General features: G+C 38.0%; 1 protein-coding gene across 7 annotated transcripts in view; it reads right to left on the bottom strand.

The window, feature by feature from the left end:
• The window catches only part of CADPS2 (calcium dependent secretion activator 2), a 544,229-nt gene that overhangs the window by 263,607 nt on the left and 253,767 nt on the right, over window positions 1-26,855 (bottom strand). For all 7 annotated transcript variants that reach the window (XM_059073595.2, XM_067042266.1, XM_059073599.2 and 4 more), the window contains exon 7: window positions 12,666-12,777. In XM_059073595.2, coding sequence (XP_058929578.1) covers window positions 12,666-12,777 — 112 coding nt within the window. The remainder of the gene's footprint in view (window positions 1-12,665; window positions 12,778-26,855) is intronic.

The following is a 26,855-nucleotide window of genomic DNA, read 5'->3' as shown; positions in this document are numbered from 1 at the left end:
TACTTGTTCTATCTGGGACCGAGGCAGCCCTCTACTTTTCTGAGGAAACTGAAATGTCAACTTCTGCTACTATAATCACCCACATGGACCCATCATGGAGGATGCCTATTTATAACTTGCTCTTTTAGTGGTGAGAATGTAAGAAAATGCTTTCCTCTACCTCTATAGTGAGGATGCCAGCCAACTCCTCAGAGAAGGTCTGAGGGAGACTCACTGAGGAACAAGTGATGCACATTATCAAAGGCTCCTTTCCAAGTCAGACTCAGGATGGTAAAGTCCTCTCCTCTAAACTACACAGCATGTAATTAATGACCCAGACGTAATCAACTGCCGCTAGAAAATATATCTAGAAAGACTTCGCACCATATATGAATGATCTCTGGCCCTTCACCTGTCTGTGGTCCCTTTCTTGTCACTGGAATGGCTTCTGAGATATGACAACAAAGTCTTGTGACAAATGGCTACATGAAAGGACTAAAGGAGGAAGGAGAGCTTTTCTGTGATTTTTAGTTTCAGAAAAGGTATACCACTTGTTAGAACTACAAAAAGAAACGTTTACTCTGTTTGAGGAGGTGAATTAGACACATATGAAATGCAAATGAATTTCCATTCCATTTTGCAGCAAATGATATTAACTTGCTGGCTAAAATATCAGTCATTGAGTACCGGCTCTTTCAATGAAATTGGACACTAAATTTTGCTTTCAAACTGAAGTAAAATGCCTATGATTATAATTTCACTAGCAGCTTCTCTAATGCTTTTTTGATTCATATGTAGATGAATCAAATTTATATAATGCTGGAAAGTTTAATCCTCAAATATAAATTTTGTCTGAGTGAAGGGAAGGCCTAAAGTGATTTTTATGCATTTAACTATATAATTATTTGTGAAAAATCAGAATTGTTAATTAGTCAATAAAACATCTGTAGTCTATTCCTGTTCTATTACTTTGTATGTTGAAATAAGTTCTGTGATGACTCCCTACAAACAAGGCAATCAAGGACATGTTTTAAACTCTACAGGTCCTAACCAAGGTGCTTGAAAGATAACAGTACATTTTAATGGAATAATATATTGAGCAAGGCTAATTTATCTTAATATTTAAAATGTACCTGAAATTTCCATATAACACCAATATTTACATTTGTAAAACATGCATAATGACTGTCACTCTAAATTATTAGCTATGAACATCTCCATATTAAGAAATGTTTACTAGAAGTACAGATATTGAAATATTATTTAATCAAATGAGGAAAAAAACATGACGTTCTAGCTCCACTGCACCATAAAGGAAAATAGATTCTGATTTATACACTTCTCCAACCTCAGGGAGGCAGAAGAACCAGCACCCTCCTGTGTATACTGATGATGTGGTACCAAGGCCACAAACTTAGAGTGTATGAATAGACAATAGGTTCTTTTTCTAACAACCGTCAGAAAGAATGTCTTTACAGCAACACTCTAAAACTAAAAAGTTATTTGGGTAGAAACTTCAAAAATCCATTTTGGCGACTTCCCTGGTGGCACAGTGGTTAAGACTCTGCCTGCCAATGTAGGGGACACGGGTTCGAGCCCAGGTCCAGGAAGATCCCACACGCCGCGAAGCAACTAAGCCCATGCACAACTACTGAACCTGCGCTCTAGAGCCCGCAAGCCACAACTACTGAAGTCTGCGCTCCTAGATCCCGTGTTCCCCAACAAGAGAAGCCACCGCAATGAGAAGCCGGCACACCGCAACGAAGAGTACCCCCCGCTCGCCGCAACTAGAGAAATCCTGCACGCAGCAATGAAGACCCAACGCAGAGAAAAAAAAAAAAAAATCCATTTTGGACTCAAGAACACCATTTGGCAGGTTAAATAGTACCCAGGAGTACATTAATTCATTCTGAAAGACTCAATGGAAACTGCATCGCTCACAAATAGATGCCTTGCGGGATCATTTAGATTTTTATATGGCTATGTTACAAAAGCCCTGCTTTTAAATTTTTGCAGGGACAATTGATTATGATGAACTGTATAAGTTTGGGTGCTTAACTGGTCTACTATTTACCTGCTAGGACATACCCATAATAAGAAAAATTCCCTGTTCTGTCTCGAGGTATTCCCTTAGCACCCGGTGGAGGGCTGGCCACCAACTTGGATGAAAAATCTCCATATGCCACCCCCGTTTCCCTAAATAGGTATTTGCATCTGCCATCTACAAACAAAATCTGCATGCCAAGCATTTGCCAAAGAACATAACCTTTAACTGCCTAATGCCTATTTAAATTTGAGCTCTCATTTCACAAAACTATGTGCTCCGATAGAATTTTTTTTTTTTTGCGGTATGCAAGCCTCTCACTGTTGTGGCCTCTCCCGTTGTGGAGCACAGGCTCCGGACGCGCAGGCTCAGCGTCCATGGCTCACGGGCTTAGTTGCTCCGCGGCATGTGGGATCTTCCCGGACCAGGGCACGAACCCGTGTCCCCTGCATTGGCAGGCGGATTCTCAACCACTGCGCCACCAGGAAGCCCTAGATTTTTTTTTTTAATGTGTGACTAGTTCTCAACCCTGGCTGCACCTTCGTATCGGCTATACTATTTGTGCCAGTGCCTCTCAACCCTATATGCACATTATCAGCTCCTGAGAAGTGCTTAAAATTCTCTTTCCTGGGCTCACCCTAAACCAACTAAAGTATGAGCCCAGACCCTGAGTCTTTTCAAACACTCCCCGAAGCAGCTCTTATGTGAACATCAAGTTGAGACACACCATCACAAATGAAAGTAATAAAAGCAGCCAGACAGTACCCTAATAAGATTCAAATCACTGTATAAAATGATATAAAATGACTATGCATGAATTGGCTTTAGCTTAAATAATATTCAGTTCCTGCTTTAAGTCATGAAATTAAATTGGTCCACACCGACACCATGATTTGTAAAACAGTCACATTACCTCATCCTATGAAATGCAGTATTTAATGATTGTTTTAGTAGACTTTGGGGTCAGAAAACTGAAGTTCAGATCAGGACTCTCGCAGTTGCTAACTGAGTGGTCTTAACCTCTGATTCTCACTCTCTAACTAAATATGGACTGTTACTATCATCTTCAAAGAGGATTAAATGGGATATGTGAATAGTAAGCAGTAATAGCAACCAGTAAATCAATATAATGATGGAAAAGGAGAACAAGAAATGACAACACAGTTTGTATTTCAGACAAGGGGTCAGAGATCCAGAGAGTAAATGCCTCCAGATCACACTTAATAAAAAGTCAGTGGGGCTTCCCTGGTGGCGCAGTGGTTGAGAGTCCGCCTGCCGATGCGGGGCACGCGGGTTCGTGCCCCGGTCCGGGAGGATCCCACATGCCGCAGAGCGGCTGAGCCCGTGAGCCATGGCCGCTGAGCCTGCACGTCCAGAGGCTGTGCTCTGCGGTGGGAAAGGCCACAGCGGTGAGAGGCCCGCGTACCGCAAAAAAAAAAAAAAAAAAAAAAAGTCAGTGGAGTTAACCTTACTTAGTATGGCAAAACTGATCTAGTAAATCCTTCAGTGAGCTGCTTGGATGAGAATTATTATGATAGACCTGTTGAAGGAAATCTCCATAATGACTGAACCTGTAGTATCTTCAGTGATTTTTTTCCATTTAGAATATAAATAAGAAGCTTTATCTTCTACTGTACTAGGTTACTTTTAAATGAAGTAATCACACATACATCCTTACTGAGATACATTCTAAGGACAAAAAGGACTACAAAGAAATACTGACCATTACTTGCTAAGTTCTTTGTTGGTTATGGTACTGGTACAGTATTTCTGGAACAATTTTGTATGTATTACAAGACAGAAAATAAGTAAACATATTGATGCTGCAGGGAACCTGTAAACTCATGATTTTTAAAAAGTATATATTCCTTAACCATAAGTGATGATACACAGAATGTTGATTTCTAAATTTCATTATCACTAAAAAGAATCAGTGCTGATTATAGGCCTGGGATAGGGAGAGTACAAGCTGAGTCAATCAACATCTCAAGCTCCAAAAAACAAAAACTGATGGTATCAAGCTTAATTAACTTCACTAATACCAAGAAAATCTACTACTATATGACTCCCGATATGATGCTATGGGAATCACAAAACATCACCTATGTAGGGTTCTTCCCAAAAATGTTTAGCTGAATCCAATCATGAAAAAACAGTAAGACAAATCCAGAAGGGAAAACATTCTACAAAATTAAACTCGTTAAAAACGTCATAATCATAGACAACCCCCCTGCCCCGCCCACCCAATATATGATCCTGAATTGTATTCTGGATTGGGGAATGGGGAAATCCAGCTTTTACAGACATGCTAGGATAATTATGGGACTCTGAATGTTGACTATGTATCACATACTAATATTCATCAATATTAAATTTCCTAGGTGCAATAATGGAATTGATGTAAGAAAATGTCTGTCTCTTAGAAAATATAAGCTGAAGCATTTCAAAAAAAAATGCTGAAAAGCCTTCTTTATTACAAATCTTTTTAAAACTAAGCTTTACATTCTGGAATAATTTTTTAAATTTACAGAAAAGTTGCAAAAATACTATTGAAAGTTCCTGTATACCTCTCAGAGTTTCCCCCATAATTAACATATGATACCATGGTACTTCTGCAAAAACCATGAAACATACATTGTTACATTACTCTTAACTAAACCCCAGACTCTATTTGGATTCCATGGGTTTTTCCATCAATGTCTTTTCTATTCCAAGACCCAACCCAAGACACCACATCGCATTTAGTTGTCACGTCTCCTTAGTCTCTTCTGATCTGTGTGTGACAGTTTCTCAGTCTTGTTTTTATACCTAGACAGACTAGAAAAATACTAGCCAATTATCCTGTACAGTGTCCCCTAGTCTGGTTTTGTCTGATATTTTCATCATAATTAAACTGGGTTTAAGTTGGGGTTTTCAGAAAAAATATCACAGAGATGAAATGTGCCGTTCTCATAACATCGTATCAGGAGTACATGATAGCTATGTGGCATCAATGGCAGTATTAATCTTCCTTACTTGGTTAAGGTAGTGTTTGCAGGTTACTGTTTTTCTCTTATATTGCTTAGGTGTACACTTCTCACCACTCCTTTCGGTGCAGTTATGTTGTACCTTGTAATACAACTAAGTTCATCTGTGTTAATCTGCATACATTAAAGTACATGCTTTATGATGTACAGTTCTTTTTGTTTATTGAAGTTGATTTACAATATTAAATTAGCTTCAGGGGTACAGCATAGTGGTTCAGTATTTTTACAGGTTACACTCCATTAAGTTATTACAAGAAAATAGCTAAAATTCCCTGTGCTATATAATATATCTTTCTTATCTATTTTATATCAATACATAGTAATTTGTATCTCTTAATCCCATACCCCTATCTTACCCCTCCCCTCTTCCCTCTCCTTGCTGGTAACCACTGGTTTGTTTCCTATGGGTTTGTTTCTGTTTTGCTATAACCGTTTGTTTTATTTTTTAGATTCCACATATGATTTCCTCTTTGAGTTCTTCATTGACCTTTTTATTTTTTTGGCTGCATTGAGTCTTTGTTGATGTGTGCAGGCTTTCTCTAGTTGAGGTGAGCAGGGGCTACTGTTTGTTATGGCGTGCAGGCTTCTCATTGCAGTGGCTTCTCTTGTTGCTGAGCACAGGCTCTAGGCACGTGGGCTTCAACAGTTGCAACATGCAGGCTCAGTAGTTGCGGCAAGCAGGATCTAGAGCGCAGGCTCAGTAGTTTGGCACACAGGCTTAGTTGCTCCACAGCATGTGGGATCTTCCCAGACCAGGGATCGAACTCATGTCCCCTGCACTGGCAGGTGGATTCTTAACCACTGCACCACCAGGGAAGTCCAATCCATTGTTTTTTAATAGCATGTTGTTTAAGTCTGCACGTCTGTTCTTTTCTCATTTGTTTTCTATAATTGACTTCTAGTTTCATACCACTGTGGTCCAAAAAAATGCTTGATATAATTTCCATCCTCTCAAATTTGTTTAGACTTGTTTTGTGGCCTAGCATATGATCTATCCTGGAGAATGTTCCATATGCATTTGAAAAGAATGTGTATTCTGTTTTTGGATGTAATGTCTTGTAAATATCTACTATGTCCAACTGGTTTATTGTGTCATTTAAAATCACTGTTGCCTTATTTTCTGTCTGGATGATCTGTCCATTGATGTCAGTGGGGTGTTAAAGTCCCCTATCATTATTGTATTACTGTCAATATCTCCCTTTATGTGTTAGTATTTGCTTTGTATGTTTAGGTGCTCCTGTATTGGGTGCATGTATGTTAATGAAAGTAATATTCTCCTCTTGTATCGATCACTTTATCATTATATAATACCCTTCTTTGTGGTTTGTTAAAGACTTTGTTTTAAAGTCTATTTTGTCTGATATGACTATTGCTAGCCCCATTTTGTTTCCATTTGCATGAAATATCTCTTTCCATTCCCTCACTTTCTGTCTGCGTGTCTTCACCTCTGAAGTGAGTCTCTTGTATTATCCAAAGAGCCACCCTATGTCTTTTGATTGGAGTACTTAATCCATTGACATTTAAAATAGCTATTGATAGGTACCTACTAATTGCCTTTTACTACTTGTTTTCTATTGTTTTTATAACTCTTCCCTGTTCATTTCTTCTTGTTTCTTCCATTGTGGTTTGATTTTCCTTAGTATGGTTGTGTTCCTTTTTCTTAGTTGGTAGGTTTTTAATTTGTGGTTACTGTGAGGTTCATATATCTACTTGTTTTAAACTAGTAGTCATTTTAAGTTCAAACACACTCTAAAAGAGCCACATTTTTTTACTCCCCTCCTCCGCACCATTTTTAATGTCATATTTTACATTTTCACACGTATCCCTTTACAGTTTATTGTAGTTATAGTTGCTTTTACAATTTTTGTCTTGTACTGGCTTATGTAAGTGGTTGATCCTCAGTCCTTACTATATATTTGCCTTTCCTAGTGAGATTTTCCTTCTTCTATAGATTCCTATCTTTCCACTTAAAGACACTTTAACATTTTTTAGGATAGGTTTAGTACTGATGAACTCTTAGTTTCTGCTTGCCTGAAAAATTCCTTTTCTATTCTAAATGATAATCTTGCTGGGTAGAGTATTCTAGGCTACAAGGTTTTCCCTTTCAGCATATTGAATATATCATGTCACTCCCTGCAAAGTTTCTGCAGAGAAGTCAGCTGATAGCCTTATGGGGATTCCCTTGTATTTGACCCTTTTTCTCTTGCTGCATTTATAATTCTTTATCTTTTGCCATTCTCATTATGATATATCTTCATGTGGGTCTGTTTGAGGTCATGTTTGGAATCCCCTGTGTTTCTAATACCTGGATATTTGTTTCCTTGCTCAGGTTTGGAAAGTTTTCAGCCATAGTTTCCTCAAATACATTTTCAATCCCCTTCTCTCTTCTCCATTCTGGGACCCCTACAATGCAAGTATTGGTGGGCTTAATATTATCCCAGAGATCTCTTATTTTTATTTTTTAAAATTTGTTTTTCTTTTTGCTGCTCTGATTGGGTGATTTCCATTATTCTATCTTCCAGATCACTTACTCATTCTTCTGTGTCACTCAGTGTGCTATTCATACCTTCTTGTGTTTTGTTTTGTTTTTTTTTTAAATTTCAGGTATTGAATTCATTTCTGATTGGGTCTTTCTTTCCATTTTTTAACTTGTTAAAATTTTCACTGTATATATCTTTTCTTTTCCCTAATTTAGTTAACATTTTTATTACTAATATTTTGAATTCTTTATCTGGCAAATTGTTTCTTTCAATTGCAAATTGTTGAGGTTTTCTCTTGCTCTTTCAATTGACAGCAATCCCTCTACCTTCTCGTTTTGGTGAACTTTCTCTTCCTCTATGAATTTAGGTGAAACAGTTACCTATTGTGGTCTTGAAGGAGTATTCTTATGTGGGAGAGTCCCCATATGGACTGTGTCCAATGCCTTCGGTAGAATGCAAGTCATATTTTTCCTTAGGGCGTTCTGGCAGCTATGACCTTGGTAGGGGGTGGGGCTGGAGATGGAGGGGCTAGAGCCAGGTGTGAGGCAGGACCTCCCCTCTGCTCAGTGGCCAGCAACACCCTATTGGGGAGAGTGGTCTGATCCCAAGTTGCTGGAGCAGATTCCCTGAGGGTCAAGCCTGAGCTGGCTCTATTCCCTTTAAGTATGTGTTTATCCCTCTCCCTGCACTGGGGACCCTTGCCCCAGAAGGGGTAGTGCTGAAGCAAATGGGGCTCTTGGGGGCTCTCTGCTCCTGTCTGCCTCAAACAGAAGTGCAAGCTTTCTCTGCCATGCTGCCTGTGCAGGCACCCACAATAGTTTCCTTTGCTCTGCTCAAACACAGCCTCAGGTGCAAATCCTTTTGTCCCACAGCTGATCACTCTCCCCAGCCTCTGCCACCCTTGCCCTGTGGTGGAGCAACACTGCAGGGCAGGGGGGACCCACATGGACTCTGAGCATGTATGGGGGTGGTGAGCTGTGGTGGAGTGGCTGCCATAGAGATCTGGGCTGCTTTTGATGGGCTGCTTAAGTAAGTGCCAACAATGGCTGCCACCCCCTCACTCAGCCAGGCTCTGCCCCAGTACCTGGTAGCCTCCGTGTCCCACAGTTGAGTCTTCTCCCCAGTCATGGCTGCCCAAGATCCAGTGTCTTGGGAAACCTGGCAGCTGCTAAAGCAGACCTCTCTTCACCCTGCCTTGGGGGGCAAGCCAGTGTGCTCGTGCTGCCCACAAGCCGAGTCCAGTGTTTCCAGAGCCCTCCTGTTAGCCCTCCTGTTCCCAGAGCCTCCAACCAGCCAAGGGGGTTCATCTCTCCTGTTTAGGACCCTGGGACTGGGGTGTCTAATCTGTGGCTCTCACTGCTCATTTCCCAGGGCAGGTGTCCAGCCATGTATTCTCCCTTTTCCTCTAAGTTCCCTTCCAGGTGCACAAGTCCCAACCTGATCACTTTTCTTCCCTTTCTACCTGATTATATGTGTATCTTTCTTACAGCCTTGGTTGTATAGGAGTCCTTCTGCCAGTTTCCAGTTAGTTTTCAGTGAGAACTGTTCCACATGTGGGTGTATTTCTGATGTGTTTATCAAACACATGTGAGTTCCACATTCTCTTACTCCTCCATCTTGATTGATCTCCTCCTGTGATGTACAGTTCTATGTGTTTAGGCAAATACAAACATTCATACATCCAATACCCAGTATCAAACAGAAAAATTCCTTCACCTTGAAAGATCCCTCTACACCCCTTTTCAGTCAACCACTTCCCCCCTGGGTCAATCCATGGGAAACACTCATCTGTTTTCTGTTTCTATAATGTTGCCTTTTTTAGAACAAATCATACATTATGTAGTCTTTGGGGTCTGACTTCTTTCACTTGCATTTAAGTTTCATCTATGTTGTTGCATGAATTAGTAGTTCATTTCTTTGTATTGCTGAATAGTATTCCACTCTACAGATGTACCACAATTTATCCATTACTCTGTTGAAGGACATGTTACTGCTTCCAGTTTTTTGCGATTATGAATAAAGCTGTTACAACATTCACATGCAGGTTTTGTGTGGACATGAACTGTATAAACCCTTGGGTAAATACCTAGGAGGGCAGCTTCTGAGCTATATGGTAAGTCTAAGTTTAACTTTATAAGACACTGGCAAGTTGTATTCCACAGTGGCTGTACAACTTTTCATTTCCGCCAGCAAAGATTAAGTTTGTTGATTTGAATCCTTGTCAGTTTTTGTTATTGTCAGTTTTCTTGTGTTATATCCATTTAGTGTATCTTCTTGTGCTATACATCTATTTTAAAGGCTGTGTTACTCATCTTTCAAATACCACACAAAATTTTCATTAAAAAACTTCACTAAACTAAGATCCCCAGATACAAGAGTTATATCATTTTAGACTACAGAGCTCAGATGATGTAAGGCCTTTTTCTTCAAATTAAAATGTTGTTACTGTTTCTAAGTATAAAAGTAGGTAAATATATAGAAAACATTACCAGTAGCTCTCTACCCTCCAGCAATGACCACCATTCTCTTCTAATTTTCTTCTAATTGCACACATGTGGTCAGATTATAACACATCTAAAGACCCGAAGTGTAAACCAAGAATGAGTCTGATATGTTTGAGGAACAGAAAGAAAGCCAAACATGAAGGAAGAATGACAGTAAGCAAGGAGGGTGTAATAGGAGATGAATTTGGAGAGAGATCAGTTCATGCAGAGCAGAGTTCTTCAATGTTGGTGTGTGTCCAAATTATGAGGTGGCCTTGTTAGAACAGATTGCAGCACCCCACCCCCAAGTTTCTGTTCCAAAAGATGGAGAGTTGGGCATTTTCCAGGTGTTGCTGACGATGCTTGTCCAGGGTCCCACTTTGATAACCCTTCTTGGGCATATGACACTATGATGAGGAGTCTGAATCTTTGTTCCAAATAACTGAGAAGACAATGGAAGATTTTAAGGACAGAATGATGTGATTCTTTTTTGAATTTTAAATAGATCATAGTGGCTGAGGTGTGAAAGCTGGATCAGAAGGGACAAGATGACAAATGAGAAAGAAGTAAGCTGACTATTACTAGTGAGAAATAATGATGTCTTGAATTACGGTCGAGGAAACGTTAAAGTGTGAACACACTCAGTATAAATTTAGGAAAAAGCTGACAGAACTTGCAAATAGATTGGGTATTAGAGTCAAAGAAGAAGAAAAAAAGGGCATGCTGAGGTCACTTGCTTGACAATGGCCCCTATGGAAGACTTGATGGGGTTGCTAATCAAAAGTTCTTATTTCAAAAATATTTAGTGTGAGATTATCTGTTAACACACAATTAGAAATACCAAGTAGGCAAGTTGGATATACAAATCTGAAGCTCCAAGGAAGAAAACTAATTTAAAAATTGGAAGTTATTAACACAAAAAAACATTTATAATCATGGAACCTACTGAGGTCATTGGCATAGATCAATGGATCTCAAGCAGAGGTGCTCCCAGGGGACACTTGGCAATGTCTGGAGACATTTCTTATCATCTTTACTTAAGAGGGGACGAGAATACTGGCATATATTGAGTGGTCAGGAATGCTACCAAATATCATAAAATGCACAGGAGTGCTCCTAACAATGAAGAATTATCCTACTCAGAATATCAATAGTGCTGAGGTTGAGAAACTCTTATACAGATAGAAAAATTGTCTTTCATGTATCACAGGAACAAGGGAGCATGAGGTCTTTCTCAGATATACAACTGATTGGAAAATATAACACTCATATACATAATTTTAAAATTGCTTTTATATATATAGATAGATATCTATATCTATCTATCTAGAGACCTGAAAAATAAATTTAAAATACCTTAAGTTACGTTATAGCATTAGACTTAAAATGGCTACTATTACACAGTGAAAAATAGTTACAATAAGGAAACAAGGTAAAATGAATGTAATAATAATTTAAATGAGAAACCCTGATTCACAAATCCATCAGACCACATGCAGTCTCCAGGGTTCTTCTCTTAGATTATGCCACCTGTATACCTTTGTTGAATGAATAAATGCACAAATATATAAGCACATGAATGAACGAACATTATGGTTTAGCTCTCTTAGGCATTAAGAAATACACATAACAGGGAAACAGAAGAGGAAATCTAGCATATGAATGCAGAAACAATTTCTGGAGTGTGGGTATCGATTCACGAAATCCCTAGAAACGAAAAAACTTCAAAGGTGTAAAGGATACAGAAAAGGAAGAAGATTTGAAATAAATAGAAATCCCAACTTCAGGGGGGAAACAAATCTAACATACACACGAATCCTAGCATCCTTCGACACCTAGCATCACACCAGCTATCCACCATTACCAGAAAATTTCAAGTAAGAGTTCTTAAGGCTTTATTTTCTGGAAAATATATATGAAAGCAGTGCTCAGGTCTGGGTAAAATACATCCACATTACAGAAGATAACTTTATAGTCTACTCACTGGAACACATCTACCTCGTAAACAAAACTGCAGATAATCTTTCACACAGAGAGGTGTTAAGATCACAAATCTACTGTAATGTCAGAAGAAGCTGAGTATAGGTGAGAGATACTGGATTAGAGGATAAATATATTATAGGTATGAGGAGGTGACTATAGGAAAAAAACAATTCTATGCTAAAAGGTGTGTGGTGAAGACCTTCTCACGGGGAAAATGAGAGAGGTACAAGAGATAAAACACTTAAGAGATATTCTGTAATCAGTCTAATCACAACGAACATAAAGAGCAGATGACTTCAAATATAAAGAGGATGCTTGTAACCCATGGACAGAAATGTTTGAATTAGAGTTACCTTTCACCAAGAAGGACAAGTTGGCCTATACCTTTCAGTCACTGGCCAGTGGAGTACATGTGACAAGAATGACTCAAGTCAATGACTATGACCTTATGTGTTCCCCTTAAACACCCAAGGCCTATCACAATACTTTCTCCATTACAGCAATTATGTTTAGTAAATCAGAGCTGTAAGCTGGGCTCATGGGAAATTACAAATAAATTATTAACATACAAACAGAAGGTTTACACACTGCATACTGGTCCACCTTAACTCTAAATCCAGAGAAGTTAAAATTGTGCTCCCTGGGAAACACGGAGCTGACCATAACTCACCCTTCCTAGTTCTTTATCTTCAAGGGCCAGGACCCCAGTGCTTTCCGTGAAGAGTTTTACTTTGACCACAGGCAGTGGATGAGTAGTGGTAAAATCTCCTTGGGTTCCCCACCTGCAATGAAGTAACAAAGATTCTCTTTGAAATGCAGCATTAATTTTGTTTTCCATGTAGATGTGTTTCCTTAGAAGGCACATTAAGCAATGGGGAATCTTTCATGGCTCACTGAGATTTTTATCTTTGCTTTTGTTTCTGACAGATGGCACAGTCAAGAAAGAAAATAATAATAAGCTTTACAGCTTGTAATAATTATTCAGCTGTTCTAAAAATTAGCACATTAGAGTACAAAACACAGTGTGCCATAAGAATTAGGTTAAGGTAAAGCATTAAAGAATATATATATATATAACTGAATCACTGTGCTCTATACACAGCTGAAACTAACACACTGTAAATCAACTATATTTCAATTTTAAAAGAAAGGTAAAGCATTATAGATATAGCTATTGGAACCTATATTATTAATTCAAACACAAATTACAACACAATTTTTCTTTTTTTTTTTTTTTTTTTTTTTTGCGGTACGCGGGCCTCTCACTGTTGTGGCCTCTCCCGTTGCGGAGCATAGGCTCCGGACGCGCAGGCTCAGCGGCCATGGCTCACGGGCCCAGCCGCTCCGCAGCACGTGGGATCCTCCCGGACCGGGGCACGAACCCGCGTCCCCTGCATCAACAGGCGGACTCTCAACCACTGTGCCACCAGGGAAGCCCGACAACACAATTTTTATGGATGGCTGGGGAAAACTTAACGGTTTGAGTGTGTAAGAGGTAGTTTCTCAGAAATTATTTTTGCATGCTGAAGATTTCACACCATCTCTTCTTACAAAGTCTTCACTAGATATTTTATTTGTATTTTTTAAAGTGGAGATGATCATCATGCCTTACTTTATATGATTTTTTTAAAGCTCCTGTCAAAAGGAAAGAAATAAGCACCATAAGGGCTTCCCTGGTGGCGCAGTGGTTGAGAGTCCGCCTGCTGATGCAGGGGACACGGGTTCGTGTCCTGGTCCGGGAAGATCCCACGTGCCGCGCAGCGGCTGGGCCCGTGAGCCATGGCCGCTGAGCCTGCGCGTCCGGAGCCTGTGCTCCGCAACGGGAGAGGCCCGCGTAACGCAAAAAAAAAAAAAGAAAAAAGAAATAAGCACCATAAAAATAGGAGTGTTTTGTCATTTATTCTCATTACACTCTCCTAAGAATGAAGTAAGTCTGTTGATATCTGGCTTTTCAAATCGTAACAAAATAACACGTTTCCCTGGCTTATCTTTTAATTAATAGCATCTCATCTTTACCACATACCAACTCATTCTAGTCTATTTACAAACTTAGATGGCACACACCTGATACTAAAAAATCTTATCAATGTTTCTCGTAATTCTGAGAGACTTGATATTCAGCACAGCATAAAGAAAACACCACTGAGAAAAACAGACATAACAGGAAGAAAAAGAGAGATTTAATGATGATTCCTGTTAAAAATAACCAAATAAAAATACCAATTTCTTATTTTAAAAAAACAGTTTACCACATTCATGACACTGTCTAAACTTTATTTTATAAACCTTATTCAGAAAGGTGAAATACAGAAAACTGAGGTAAGTATACCCAAAACTAAATAATCATGATGTCTTCTCCTAACACAGCAGTTTTAATTTTTAACATTTTGATACATGTACAGTAAAAGCAGAGGCCATTTCAATGACTGAAGAAACCTGCATCAAGATGCAGTTTGTTCTTTTGAAATTAAAGTCATACTTCAGAGGGAAGGGAGAGATTCATTCAGGATGGGAAGCAACTTAATTTCTATTTTAGATTTCTAGAAACTGATTAGCAAAGAATCTTTTTGCCATTTCATAGAATTAAGATGGTCTGAGATAAAGTAGAGCTAAAATAGGAATAAAAATAAAAATAGATTCAGAACCAAAATAAGGAAGGAGAGAACAATTCTTAATTTAGAGTGTGGAATCTTAAGCCTTGAATAGAGCCAGGCGATCTGGATAACAACTCTGGAGTTGACGCCCATGACATACCCTTCTCTTTATTGAGTAACATGCGGTTAAATTTGGAAAACTAACCTTTGGAGACATTTTCTTATAACTGAAATAAATGATTTTTAGTAGTCATGTAGACACAGCCTAATAGTTTTTCACAGAATTTGCTGAACTTTTAAACTAAATTCTCTTCATAAAAATTCTTTTGTGTATCAAATCAATGATATTTTGTCTCCTCTACTGTCAAAAATCCTTTGAAACTATTATTACAGTTTTATATGATTATTTGAAATTCCTAATCTACTCTAATATGCAGTTCTCCAAAGAGAAAAATATTGACTGACTCTATTAACCATCACGGAGGGACTTGGTGAGTTTTGTCTTTTACCCTCATCCTCCTGTAATTTTACCTGAAGGAAGGGAAATGTGTTACCAATTCCACTTTGTTGGATACAATAAGACAAATAACATCGCATATGTAAAGAGCTGTGCTCACCCATGATCGCATGAACTTCCGGAAAACTGCCTACCAACTCAGATTCTTGACAAACAAGCATCTTCAACAACTGTTCTTCAATTTTTATTCACTGTGGTACATCTCTCATTTACTCATTAAAACCATTTTATTGTGAACATCCTATATAAGTTGTCTAAAAGTGAGATACAATGTAAATAATAATAAAAAGACAATCGACATTTCCACAGCTCAGGTTAAGATGGAAAATGTACCAGGACATTAGAAGAGCTCTGTTCAGGTCTGCAGTGGTCACATCTTCCTCTGGCCCCTACTCCACACTACCACCAAAGTAGCTAGGATTTTGTAAAAAATGGGAATTATCTATTCTTGGAACTCACCTATTAAGCTTTTTGGGCCCAGTATTTCTTTGTGGAAAGATATTTACTAATGATTCTATTTCTTCACTGGTCATAGTTACGAAATTACTCAGGGCCTTCTCTTCGAGCAAATTTTGATAACTACTATTTTTCTGGAATATGATTTCATCTAAATTTTTCAAAAGTACTTGTACAGAGTTGTAAAACTTCCCTTATCTTTTGAATATACAGCATCTGTAGTTATGTCTCCTTTTCATTCCTAATATTTTTCTTTCATTTTTAACCTTGAAAGAGGTTTGTCTCTTTTATTATTCTTTTCAACTTATCATTGTTTGACTTTGATAATCCTCTCTATTGCATGTTGGTTTCTATTTCATTAAATCCTGCTGTTATTCCATTCTAATTTATCTTGTGTTAATTCTGCTGTTCTTTAAAAATTTTAACTTGAATGCATGGCATTAATTTTCTAGTTAAGCATATAAAGCTATAAATTTCCCTTAACCACTTTAAGTACAGCATCCTATAAATTAACAATATTTTTATTATTCAGCTGTTTATAGGTGTGTTTTTAAAATTTTTAAATGAAGTTCTTTTTGTTAAGCTCTATGTTTAGTGCATCATATTAGAGAATAAAACTTGCGTGACAGTAATCTTTTGGAATAATTAAAACTAGCTTTATATTCTAAAATATGTGGGCACAGTACTGTATATATGGCTATAAGCTCAAGGTTGTTACTGTGCTATATTTTTATTTTTTAACATCTTTATTGGAGTATAACTGCTTTACAATGTTGTGTTAGTTTCCGCTGTATAACAGAGTAAACCAGGTATATGTATACATACATCCCCATATCACCTCCCTCTTGTGTCTCCCTCCCACCCTCCCTGTCCCACCCCTCTAGGTGGTCACAAAGCACCAAGCTGATCTCCCCATGCAATGCAGCTGCTTCCTACTAGCTATATTACATTTGGTAGTGTATACATGTCAATGCTACTCTCTCACTTCATCCCAACTTACCCTTCCACCTCCCTGTGTCCTCAAGTCCATTCTCTACATGTGCATCTTTATTCCTGTCCTGCCCCTAAGTTCATGAGAGCCTTTTTTTTTTTTTTTTCTAGATTCCATATACATGTGATAGCATACGGTACTTGTTTTTCTGTTTCTGACTTACTTCACTCCGTATGACAGACTCCAGGTCCATCCACCTCATTACAAATAACTCAATTTCATTTCTTTATATGGCAGAGCAATATTCCATTGTATATACGTGCCACATCTTCTTTATCCATTCATCTGTCGATGGACACTTAGGTTGTTTCCATGTCCTGCCTATAGTAAATAGAGCTGCAATGAACATTTTGGTACATGACTCATTTTGAATTATGGTTTTCTCAGGGTATATGCCCAGTAGTGGGATTGCTGGGTCGTATGGTAGTTCTGTTTTTAGTTTTTTAAGGAACCTCCATACTGTTCTCCATAGTGGCTGTATCAATTTACGTTCCCACCAGCAGTGCAAGAGTGTTCCCTTTCCTCAACACCCTCTCCAGCATTTATTGTTTCTAGATTTTTTGATGATGGCCATTCTGACTGATGTGAGATGATATCTCATTGTAGTTTTGATTTGCATTTCTCTAATGATTAATGATGTTGAGCATTCTTTCATGTGTTTGTTGGCAATCTGTATATCTTCTTTGGAGAAATGTCTATTTAGTTCTTCTGCCCCTTTTTGGATTGGGGTTTTTTTTGTTATTGAGCTGCACGAGTTGCTTATAAATTTTGGAGATTAATCCTTTGTCAGTTGCTTCATTTGCAAATATTTTCTCCCAAAATTTACCAAGGCTTGATTTGTGACCCAAGATATGATCTATCCTGGAGAATGTTCCATGAACACTTGAGAAGAAAGTGTATTCTGTTGTTTTTGGATGGAATTTCCTATAAATATCAATTAAGTCCATCTTGTCTAATGTGTCATTTAAAGCTTGTATTTCCTTATTTATTCTCATTTTGGATGATCTGTCCATGTCAAAGTGTGGTGTTAAAGTCCCCTACTATGATTGTGTTACTGTCAATTCCCCTTTTATGGCTGTTAATATTTGCCTTATGTATTGAAGTGCTCCTAAGTTGGGTGCATAATTATTTACAATTGCTACATCTTCTTCTTGGATTGATCCCTTGATCATTATGTAGTGTTCTTCTTTGTCGCCTGTAATAGTCTTTATTTTAAAGTCTATTTTGTCTGATGTGAGAATTACTACTCCAGCTTTCTTTTGATTTCCATTTGCATGGAATATCTTTTCCATCCCCTCATTTTCAGTCTGTATGTGTCCCTAGGTCTGAAATGGGTCTCTTGTTGACAGCATATATACAGGTCTTGTCTTTGTATCCATTCAGCCAGTCTAGGTCTTTTGGTTGGAGCATTTAATCCATTTACATTTAAGGTAATTCTTGATATGTATGTTCCTATTACCATTTTCCGAATTGTTTTGGGTTTGTTTTTGGAGGTCTTTGCCTTCTGTTCTGTTTCCTGCCTAGAGAAATTTCTTTAGCATTTGTTGTAAAGCTGCTTTGGTGGTGCTGAATTCTCTTAACTTTTGCTTGCCTGTAAAGGTTTTAATTTCTCTGTCAAATCTGAATGAGATCCTTGCTGGGTAATCTTGGTTGCAGATTTTCCCTTTCATCACTTTAAATATGTCTTGCCACTCCCTTCTGACTTGCAGAGTTTCTGCTGAAAGATCAGCTGTTAACCTTATGGGGATTCCCCTGTATGTTATTTGTTGCTTTTCCCTTGCTGCTTTTAATATATTTTCTTTGTGTTTAATTTTTGAAAGTTTGATTAATATGTGTCTTGGCGTGTTTCCCCTTGTATTTTTCCTGTATGGGACTCTCTGCACATCCTGGACTTGACTATTTCCTTTCCCATATTAGGGAAGTTTTTAACTACAATCTCTTCAAGTATTTTCTCGGCCCCTTTCTTTCTCTCTTACTCTTTTGGGACCCCTATAATTAAAATGTTGATGCATTTTAATGTTGTCCCAGAGGTCTCTGAGACTGTCCTCAATTCTTTTCATTCTTTTTGTTTATCCTGTTCTGCGGTAGTTATTTCCACTATTTTATCTTCCAGGTCACTTATCCTTTCTTCTGCCTCAGTTATTCTGCTATTGATTCCTTCTAGAGAATTTTTAATTTCATTTATTGTGTTGTTCATCCCTGTTTGTTTACTCTTTAGTTCTTCTAGGTCCCTGTTAAACATTTCTTGTACTTTCTCCATTTTATTTCCAAGATTTTGGATCATCTTTACTATCATTACTTCGAATTCTTTTTCAGGTAGACTGCTTATTTCCTCTTCATTTGGTTGGTCTGGTGGGTTTTTACCTTGCTCCTTCACCTGCTGCATATTTCTCTGTCTTCTCATTTTGCTTAACTTACTGTGTTTGGGGTCTCCTTTTCACAGGCTGCAGGTTCATAGTTCCCGTTGTTTCTGGTGTCTGCCCCCAGTGGGTAAGTTTGGTTCAGTGGCTTGTGTAGGCTTCCTGGTGGAGGGGACTGGTGCCTGTGTTCTGGTGGGCAGGGCAGCGTCTAGTGGTATGTTTTGGGGTGTCTGTGATCTTAGTATGATTTTAGGCAGCCTCTCTGCTAATGGGTGGGGTGGTGTTCCTGTCCTGCTAGTTGTTTGGCATGGGGCATCCAGCACTGGAGCTTGCTGGCCATTGGATCAAGCTGCATTTTAGCGTTGAGATGGAGATCTCTGGGAGAGCTCTCGCCGACTGATATTATGTGGGGCCGGGAGGCCTCTGGTGGGCCAGTGTCCTGAACTCAGCTCTTCCACCTCAGAGGCTCAGGCCTGACACAAGGCCAGAGCACCAAGACCCTGTAAGCCACACGGCTCAGAACAAAAGGGAGAAAAATGAAAGAAAAAAATAATAAAAGAATAAAATAGAATAAAAGTATTAAAAAATAAAAAAAGAAAAAAGAGAAGAGAGCAAGCAAACCAACAAACAAATCCACCAATGATAACAAGCGCTAAAGACTATACTAAGATGAACATAAAAATCAGAAACAAGTCAGTCGCAGACAGCAATCCCCAGATCTACCGTTGCTCCCAAAGTCCACCTCCTCAATTTGAGATGATTCGTTGTCTATTCAGGCATTCCACAGATGCAGGGTACCTCAAGTTGATTGTGGAGCTTTAATCCGCTGCTCCTGAGGCTGCTGGGAGAGATTTCCCTTTCTCTTCTTTGTTCGAACAGCTCCTGGAGTTCAGCTTTGGTTTTGGCCCCACCTTTGCGTGTAGGTTGCCCTCAGGCTTCTGTTCCCACCCAGACAGGACGGGGTTAAAGCAGCGGCTGATTAGGGGCCTCTGGCTCACTCAGGCCAGGGGAGGGAGTGGTAGTTACAATTGGAATGCAGGGAGAGCCTGCAGCAGCAGAGGCTGGCATGACGTTCCAACAGCCTGAGGCACGCTGGGTATTCTCCCAGAGAAATTGGATCATGGGACCCTGGCAGTGGCGGGCTGCACAGGCTCCCGGGGGTGGTGTGGATAATGAACTGTGCTCGCACACAGTCTTCTTGGTGGCTTCATCAGCAGCGTCAGCGTTCCATGCCCATCTCTGGGGTCCAAGATGATAGCCACGGCTCGCGCCCGTCTCTGGAACTCATTTAGGCGGTGTTCTGCCTTCTGTGGGCAGACAGGGAAGGAATCCCCTCTCCTCATGCACCCTGAGAAACAATGGTCCCTTGCTTCTTAGGCAGTTTCAGACTTTTTCCCGGACTCCCTTCCAGCTAGCTGTGGTGCACTAATCCCTTCAGGCTGTGTTCATGCAGCCAACCCCAGTCCTCTCCCAGCTTCTGAGACCGAAGCCCAAGCCTCAGCTCCCAGCCCCTGCCTGTCCCGGTGGGTGAGCAGAAAAGCCCCTCGGGCTGGTGAGTGCTGGTCGGCACCAATCCTCTGTGCAGGAATCTCTCCGCTTTGCCCTCCGCACCCCTGTTGCTGCGCTCTCCTCCGTGGCTCCGAAGCTTCCCCCCCACGCCGCCACCCGCAGTCTCCGCCCGTGAAGGGGCTTCCTAGTGTGTGGAAACTTTTTCTCCTTCACAGCTCCTCCCAGAGGTACAGGTCCCGTCCCTATTCTTTTGCCTCTGTTTTTTCTTTTTTCTTTTGCCCTACCCAGGTACATGGGGAGTTTCTTGACTTTTGGGAAGTCTGAGGTCTTCTGCCAGCGTTCAGTAGGTGTTCTGTGGGAGTTGTTCCACATATAAATGTATTTTTGATGTATTTGTGGGGATGTGATCTCTACGTCTTACTCCTCCTCCATCTTGAAGGTCCCTCCTCTACTGTGCTACTTAAATCTATTTTATCCTTGATGATTTTTGGTATCCCTTATATAACAAGGTATAAGTGTCGAGGTCTCCCACCAAAATTGAAATTTTTGTCAATTTCCCTTTGTATTTTTGTCAACTTTTGGTGTCCTTTTTGGTGATGTAAAGTGTTCAATAGTAACCATGCCCTGTAAGTATGAACAGTTTGTTATTTTTTCACAATCCCAAGGTCATGATTACTTTTCAACCATCAGACTTTTGTAAAATTAGAGAACTAACACTATGCTAGGAATGGTGATAAGGTACAGAGAAGCTCAGAGAAGTCAGACAAGGAATCTAATCAATATATTCCAAGTAGAGACAGTAATGTATTAGAAAACAAAGAGTTAAAATTTATCAGAAATCATTAGTAATCTATAACTTGGATGGGAATCCAGGATATCCATTCTCAAAACCAGTATGCCAATGAAGGCAGGAAATAGATGAATATCATAGGCCTGATAGACAATCCACAAGAGTACATTTCCCTACAAACAAGGTCCAGGAACTCTGTAGAGTATGGATTGCTAATGGCCAACTCCTGTGAAATGAGGAAAGCTTAAAAACATGCTTTCAGGCAGGGAGAAGCTGAGGCACAGAGATACTGGCAGATCCTAACTAACAGCTAGAGGTCTAAGCTTTTACGGACATTTGACAAAAATGTGCAATTTTAAAGGGTGCATGAATATAAATATGGTGACACTTAATAGTCCTTATATATTCCAACATTCTAGGATACAAGCAAACTGGCCTCACCTTGATAATTTCTCCTCTGAAAAATAAGTTTAAAAGATATGTACAGTTAAAAAATGCTTATGAATTCTGTAACGAATGAATTAAAAACCAAAGTCTCCCTCCCCCTCCATCAAAAATGTCAGAGAAGAAAGGAAAAAGATAATAGGCCTATCTTCAATATTCACCATGAATTTCCTTGTTTTCTACTTAACTGGCATGTTTAAACAGTTTGAGGAATTAATACCAGTTATCTTACTATTTTCTCTGTATTATGTGATGAAAGAATACACTACCCTTGCTGTCAGTTTGCTTTGACTCAAAATGCATTGCCTTTTTCTACATCTATGAATGTATTATTTATGAGGATTAAGACTTCCAATCAATAAAATATCTACAAAGCACCTGCAGGACTTCATGGTTATGAAAACAGGGTAGTTCATATACAACTGGAATAACTGACATTAATTATGTATTTGCTAATAAATAAAGTATGCTGGAAATTTGTATCAAGAGCCAAAATACATGTTCAATTTATTCATCCAGTAAGGCTATTTCTAGGAATTTATCCTAACAAAATAATCATGTATAATAAAAAAGTATAAGCAGGAACATATTCCCTATAGCATCAGGTATAATAGCAAAAGGAAGCAACTTAAATATCTAATATTAGGGGAAGAATTATGTAAATTATATGGCATGCAATGGAATATTTTGCTGCTACCTATGACAGTTATGAAGATGATGTACAAACATGCACGATGTATTAAAAAAAGGAAAAAAAAAAAGAGGGGACACAAAACTGAATCAGGGCCTTTTATTCATTCAAAAAAAATTGATGAGTACCTTGTGTGTGCCAGACATATTCTAGTGTCAGCAACCAAAGTCTAGCCTTTTGAAACATATTCTAATAGAAGATTATAGACAATATACATTTTTATTATTATATTTGTAACATATCTCTCTCCACCCTTGCCCTGCATTCTTAACAGCTAGATACCTCCCATGGCCTCAGAGAAGTTAGAGAACTAGATTTATATTGTGATTGGAAAGAATTCTCAGAAGTTAATAGCATATTTGTTTTAAAGTATGTTGAAAACCATGAGCAGTAAAAGTTATGTCAAAAACCATTCAAATCCCTTAACTCAAAATTCTTATTCATTGTGACCACATAATGCACCATGATTACAGAAGCTAAGAACTTAAAAGCAGTCTTAATCTATATCCCTCATTATAACCAGCAGTAACGAATGAAAGATATATGTAACTCAAAAAATTATTTCATCCATCATCTATCTCTTCATTGTTTTATCTAACCAACTATGTGATGGTATTGGGAAAGGTAGTGGGCATTCAAAAAAAATTCAAGACAACAGATCCTGTACTAAGTGAACTCAGAGTAGTAGGGGAGACAGACATATAAACTCAAATATAAACAATAAACCAAATCATACAGAACTGAACAGGGCTGTAAATTGTACTTTTAAATTACTTTTGAGGTCTAGCACTTTCTCTTTATTAGTCACCTGCATTTCTGACTTGCTTTTTTATTACCATTGTCCATTTCTCTCTTAGTAGGCTTTCTATCAATTGGTGATTTTTAAAAACTCTTTGTAAGATAGACATTAACTGTTTCCATACATATGGCAAATATTGTCACACTTGGTTATTTTCTATTTAACTCATATATGACTTTTTGAAATTGGGATTCACATATATACCCTACTATATATAAAACACATAATAAGGACCTACTGTATAGCACAGGGAACGCTACTCAATACTCTGTAATGGCCTATATGGGAAAAGAATCTTAAAAAGAGTGGCTATACATATATATGTATAATGTATTCACTTTGCTGTACACCTGAAACTAACACAACACTGTAAATCAACTATACTCCAATAAAATTTTTTAAAAAATAAAAAATAAATTTTAAAAAAGTATAGTTTAAAAGTATTAGGTAGCTAATCCTATCAATTTGATTTATAGTCTCTGATGTTGACATCAGACTTTAAAAGTTTCTTCTTAACCAAAGATTATATGAATATTAACCTATATTCCTTTCACACATTTCCACTGTTTAAATCGTCAAGTTGTCTGAAATTTAGTAGTGATATTAAATTTCAGTTTCACTTTTCCTTTTGTCCCAATCTCATTTGGTTTAGAAGTCAAATATATTTACTATTATATAAACTTGAGTTTGGTTTTGAATTTTCTGTCTTAAATATCTATCTCTTGAGCTGTGCTATTCTGTTTCAATTATTACAGCTTCATAAGATACCTGTTAGAACAAAAAAAAAAATAGACATTTTCAAATTATATTTCTATTCAAGAAAAAGGGAGGTCTCCATTAACTAAAATCTGTTCTGATATTTCTTGGTGAAGACTTTTTCTTCTTCTTCTATGTAGGTCTCACGCATTCCTTGTTGAACTCATTTCATAGTACAGGTGACCCTTGAACAATATGGGGGTTAATCCCCATATAAGTTATAGTTGACCGCTGTATCTGTAACTCCTCTCCATCTGCAGATTCAACCAATCACTTACTGTGCAGTAATGTAGGATTTACTGTTGAAAAATATCCACATGTAAGTGGACCTATGCAGTTCAAACCCATGTTGTTCAAGGGTCAATTGTATTTCTTATTTTGCGATTCTAAGGAATCTATTTCCTTTATACCGTCTGACTACTGCTGTTATATAGGAAATTTATAAACCTTTTTTATCAAATGATAGTTTTGCCTTATTTCCAATCTAGTGACTGCTTTCTAAACTAAAGTCTTCATCAAATTAACTTTAATTCTATTACAAAGTTAAGTTAGTAAAATGATCAAAAATCAATGATATAATTCAAATACATCACTAATTTTATACTAAAAACATTAAATAAGGATCCAACCACAGAGGTAGAGATCAGCCTTTAAAGAATCACATATAATTCTTAAGATCTTCCATGCTGCAATTACTTAACCAAACAATCCAACTATAGATAAGTTATCATTTTCATAATTCAGGCATTTTAAGATTAAAATGATGCAACATTCATCCAACAATCTTTGCCTAAATAAAAGTTTCGGTTGATAAACATCCATCTGCGTCAGTGCTATTTGGTAGCACTGACGTAGATACTCTCTTGGAAAGTAGAAAACATTTCCAAGTTTTCTGCAATTGATTTCAAATAGGTCTGAGGTCTCTTTCTGCTGTCCTATAGGGAATTTGCCCAAGAAACTAGATTTGGATTCACCCAATTCATGATGAACAGTCAGGACTGTTCTGAGTTATTTTCAATTAACTCATATTTCGTGACAAGGTAGTTGGGCATTCTTCACAAACTCCAAGGACCAAGACGGAATAAGATGCTTGAGAATGGGATGCAGTGAGTTCATGAGGAAGGCCTGATGGTATCTTGCATCCACAAGAGTTTCAAACAGTTATCATCTACAGACATGTGCCTTCTTGGGGACTGGATGCCAGGGAAATTTGCCTGGTTGACTGAGGGCAAACAGCTGTGTCTCTGCTTGTGCAGCTGTCTTTATGCAGGTGAGCTCTAGCATGCTTTACTTACATAAAGAAACCTGTACCCCTTGCCTGAATCTGTTGGTATATTTCTATCAGCCATTGTCCCACTCATCATGGCCATGAGTATTCTAAAATCACTCTGAAATAGAAGTGTATGTAAAATAGGTACATTAATAGGACGTATAAAATATACCAAGCAGATACAAGACCTCACTATTATAAATACACAGGACTATATTTTTAATTGAATTATTTTAAATGGGGATTAATTTAAAAAGCATTACAAATAGCTTGATTATTAATTACATGAATATAAATTAAATAAGAAAATACTGAAAGCATTTTAAAAATTGTTAAGCACTGTATAAATGCTTTAAAATATAGCAGTTGATTAATATGAGCAAGTAATAAGACAGTTTCATGGAAAGCTCTTTTTAAACAGAAGACACTTTTGGAAGAACAGATCTTCAAATTTAAAAAGTTCAACATTTCTAAGTCATTTCCCAGGGCCCAAGTGTTTCAGAGTTTTATCCAAAACTGATGGACTTAAGCCAAAGATTAATGGAAGAATGGTGAAGATAACTACATTTTCATGGGAATTTTGATGACTAGTGATGTCATTTACCATGGTCAAAACTATGAGGGACTTATTTGAAAATTTTAACTGATTGCAATAGACTGCTGGAAACTCAGGTCTGGACTTTTGCTAAAAAGCTGCAAAGGAAGATACGGATTTGAGAATTATTAACATAGAGATGGTAGAAGCTATGACAATGAATGAACTTGTGAAAGGTGCCCATTAAAACTCCATGATAATGGGGACCTGTATCTTACAAGTCTAGGTCCATATATGTATCCATACGCTTGTGTACCTAAGTGCATACTTATTTCTAACAGTTTAAATTGTTCCATAACTTGTACTTTCATATAACACTACGTATTCTTTATGCATCAGTACATGGATTTACACAGTTTTTAAGACTTGTAAAGCATTCCCCTTGTATGGCTATGTCATCATTTATTCAACCACTCTTCTGTGAATGGATCCTAAGGTTGCTTCCAATTTTAACTATTACAAGAAATACTACAAAAAAGTCTTTCTATATATTCAATTGTTTTTACAACAATATTAAAAACAAAAGATCAAGGACAGAATCCCAAGACATCTTTTATGTTCTTAAATATTAAAGGTTTCCTAAGTAATTAAAAAGGTTGATTCATAAGAAATTTTTCTATGTATTACATAAAATTTGTCACAAATAGCTATTGTAATTAAAACTCCAGATTTGAAAATAATGCATTGTAGTACAAAACCCAAGATTACTGGATAGAATTTCTAACTTTTATTACAAACAAACACCCCTCCCCTTCAATTTTAATAGTTAATCTGTAGAGCAGATTTAAATTTCTTCCCTTAAAAATATACTGAGGGGCTTCCCTGGTGGAGCAGTGGTTGAGAGTCCACCTGCCAATGCCAGGGATACGGGTTTGTGCCCTGGTCTGGGAAGATCCCACATGCCGCGGAGCGGCTGGGCCCATGAGCCATGGTTGCTAAGCCTGCACTTCCGGAGCCTGTGCTCCACAACAGGAGAGGCCACAACAGTGAGAGGCCCGTGTACCGCAAAAAAACAAATTAATTAAATAAATAAATATATATATATATATACACCGAGTATATTTTAAAACAATTTTCTTTATATTTAA

This window comes from Kogia breviceps, chromosome 9 (genome assembly GCF_026419965.1).
Source record: "Kogia breviceps isolate mKogBre1 chromosome 9, mKogBre1 haplotype 1, whole genome shotgun sequence".
NCBI lineage: Eukaryota > Metazoa > Chordata > Mammalia > Artiodactyla > Physeteridae > Kogia > Kogia breviceps.
The sequence above is the reverse complement of the archived record's forward strand: the minus strand, read 5'-3'. Positions and strand labels throughout refer to the sequence as shown.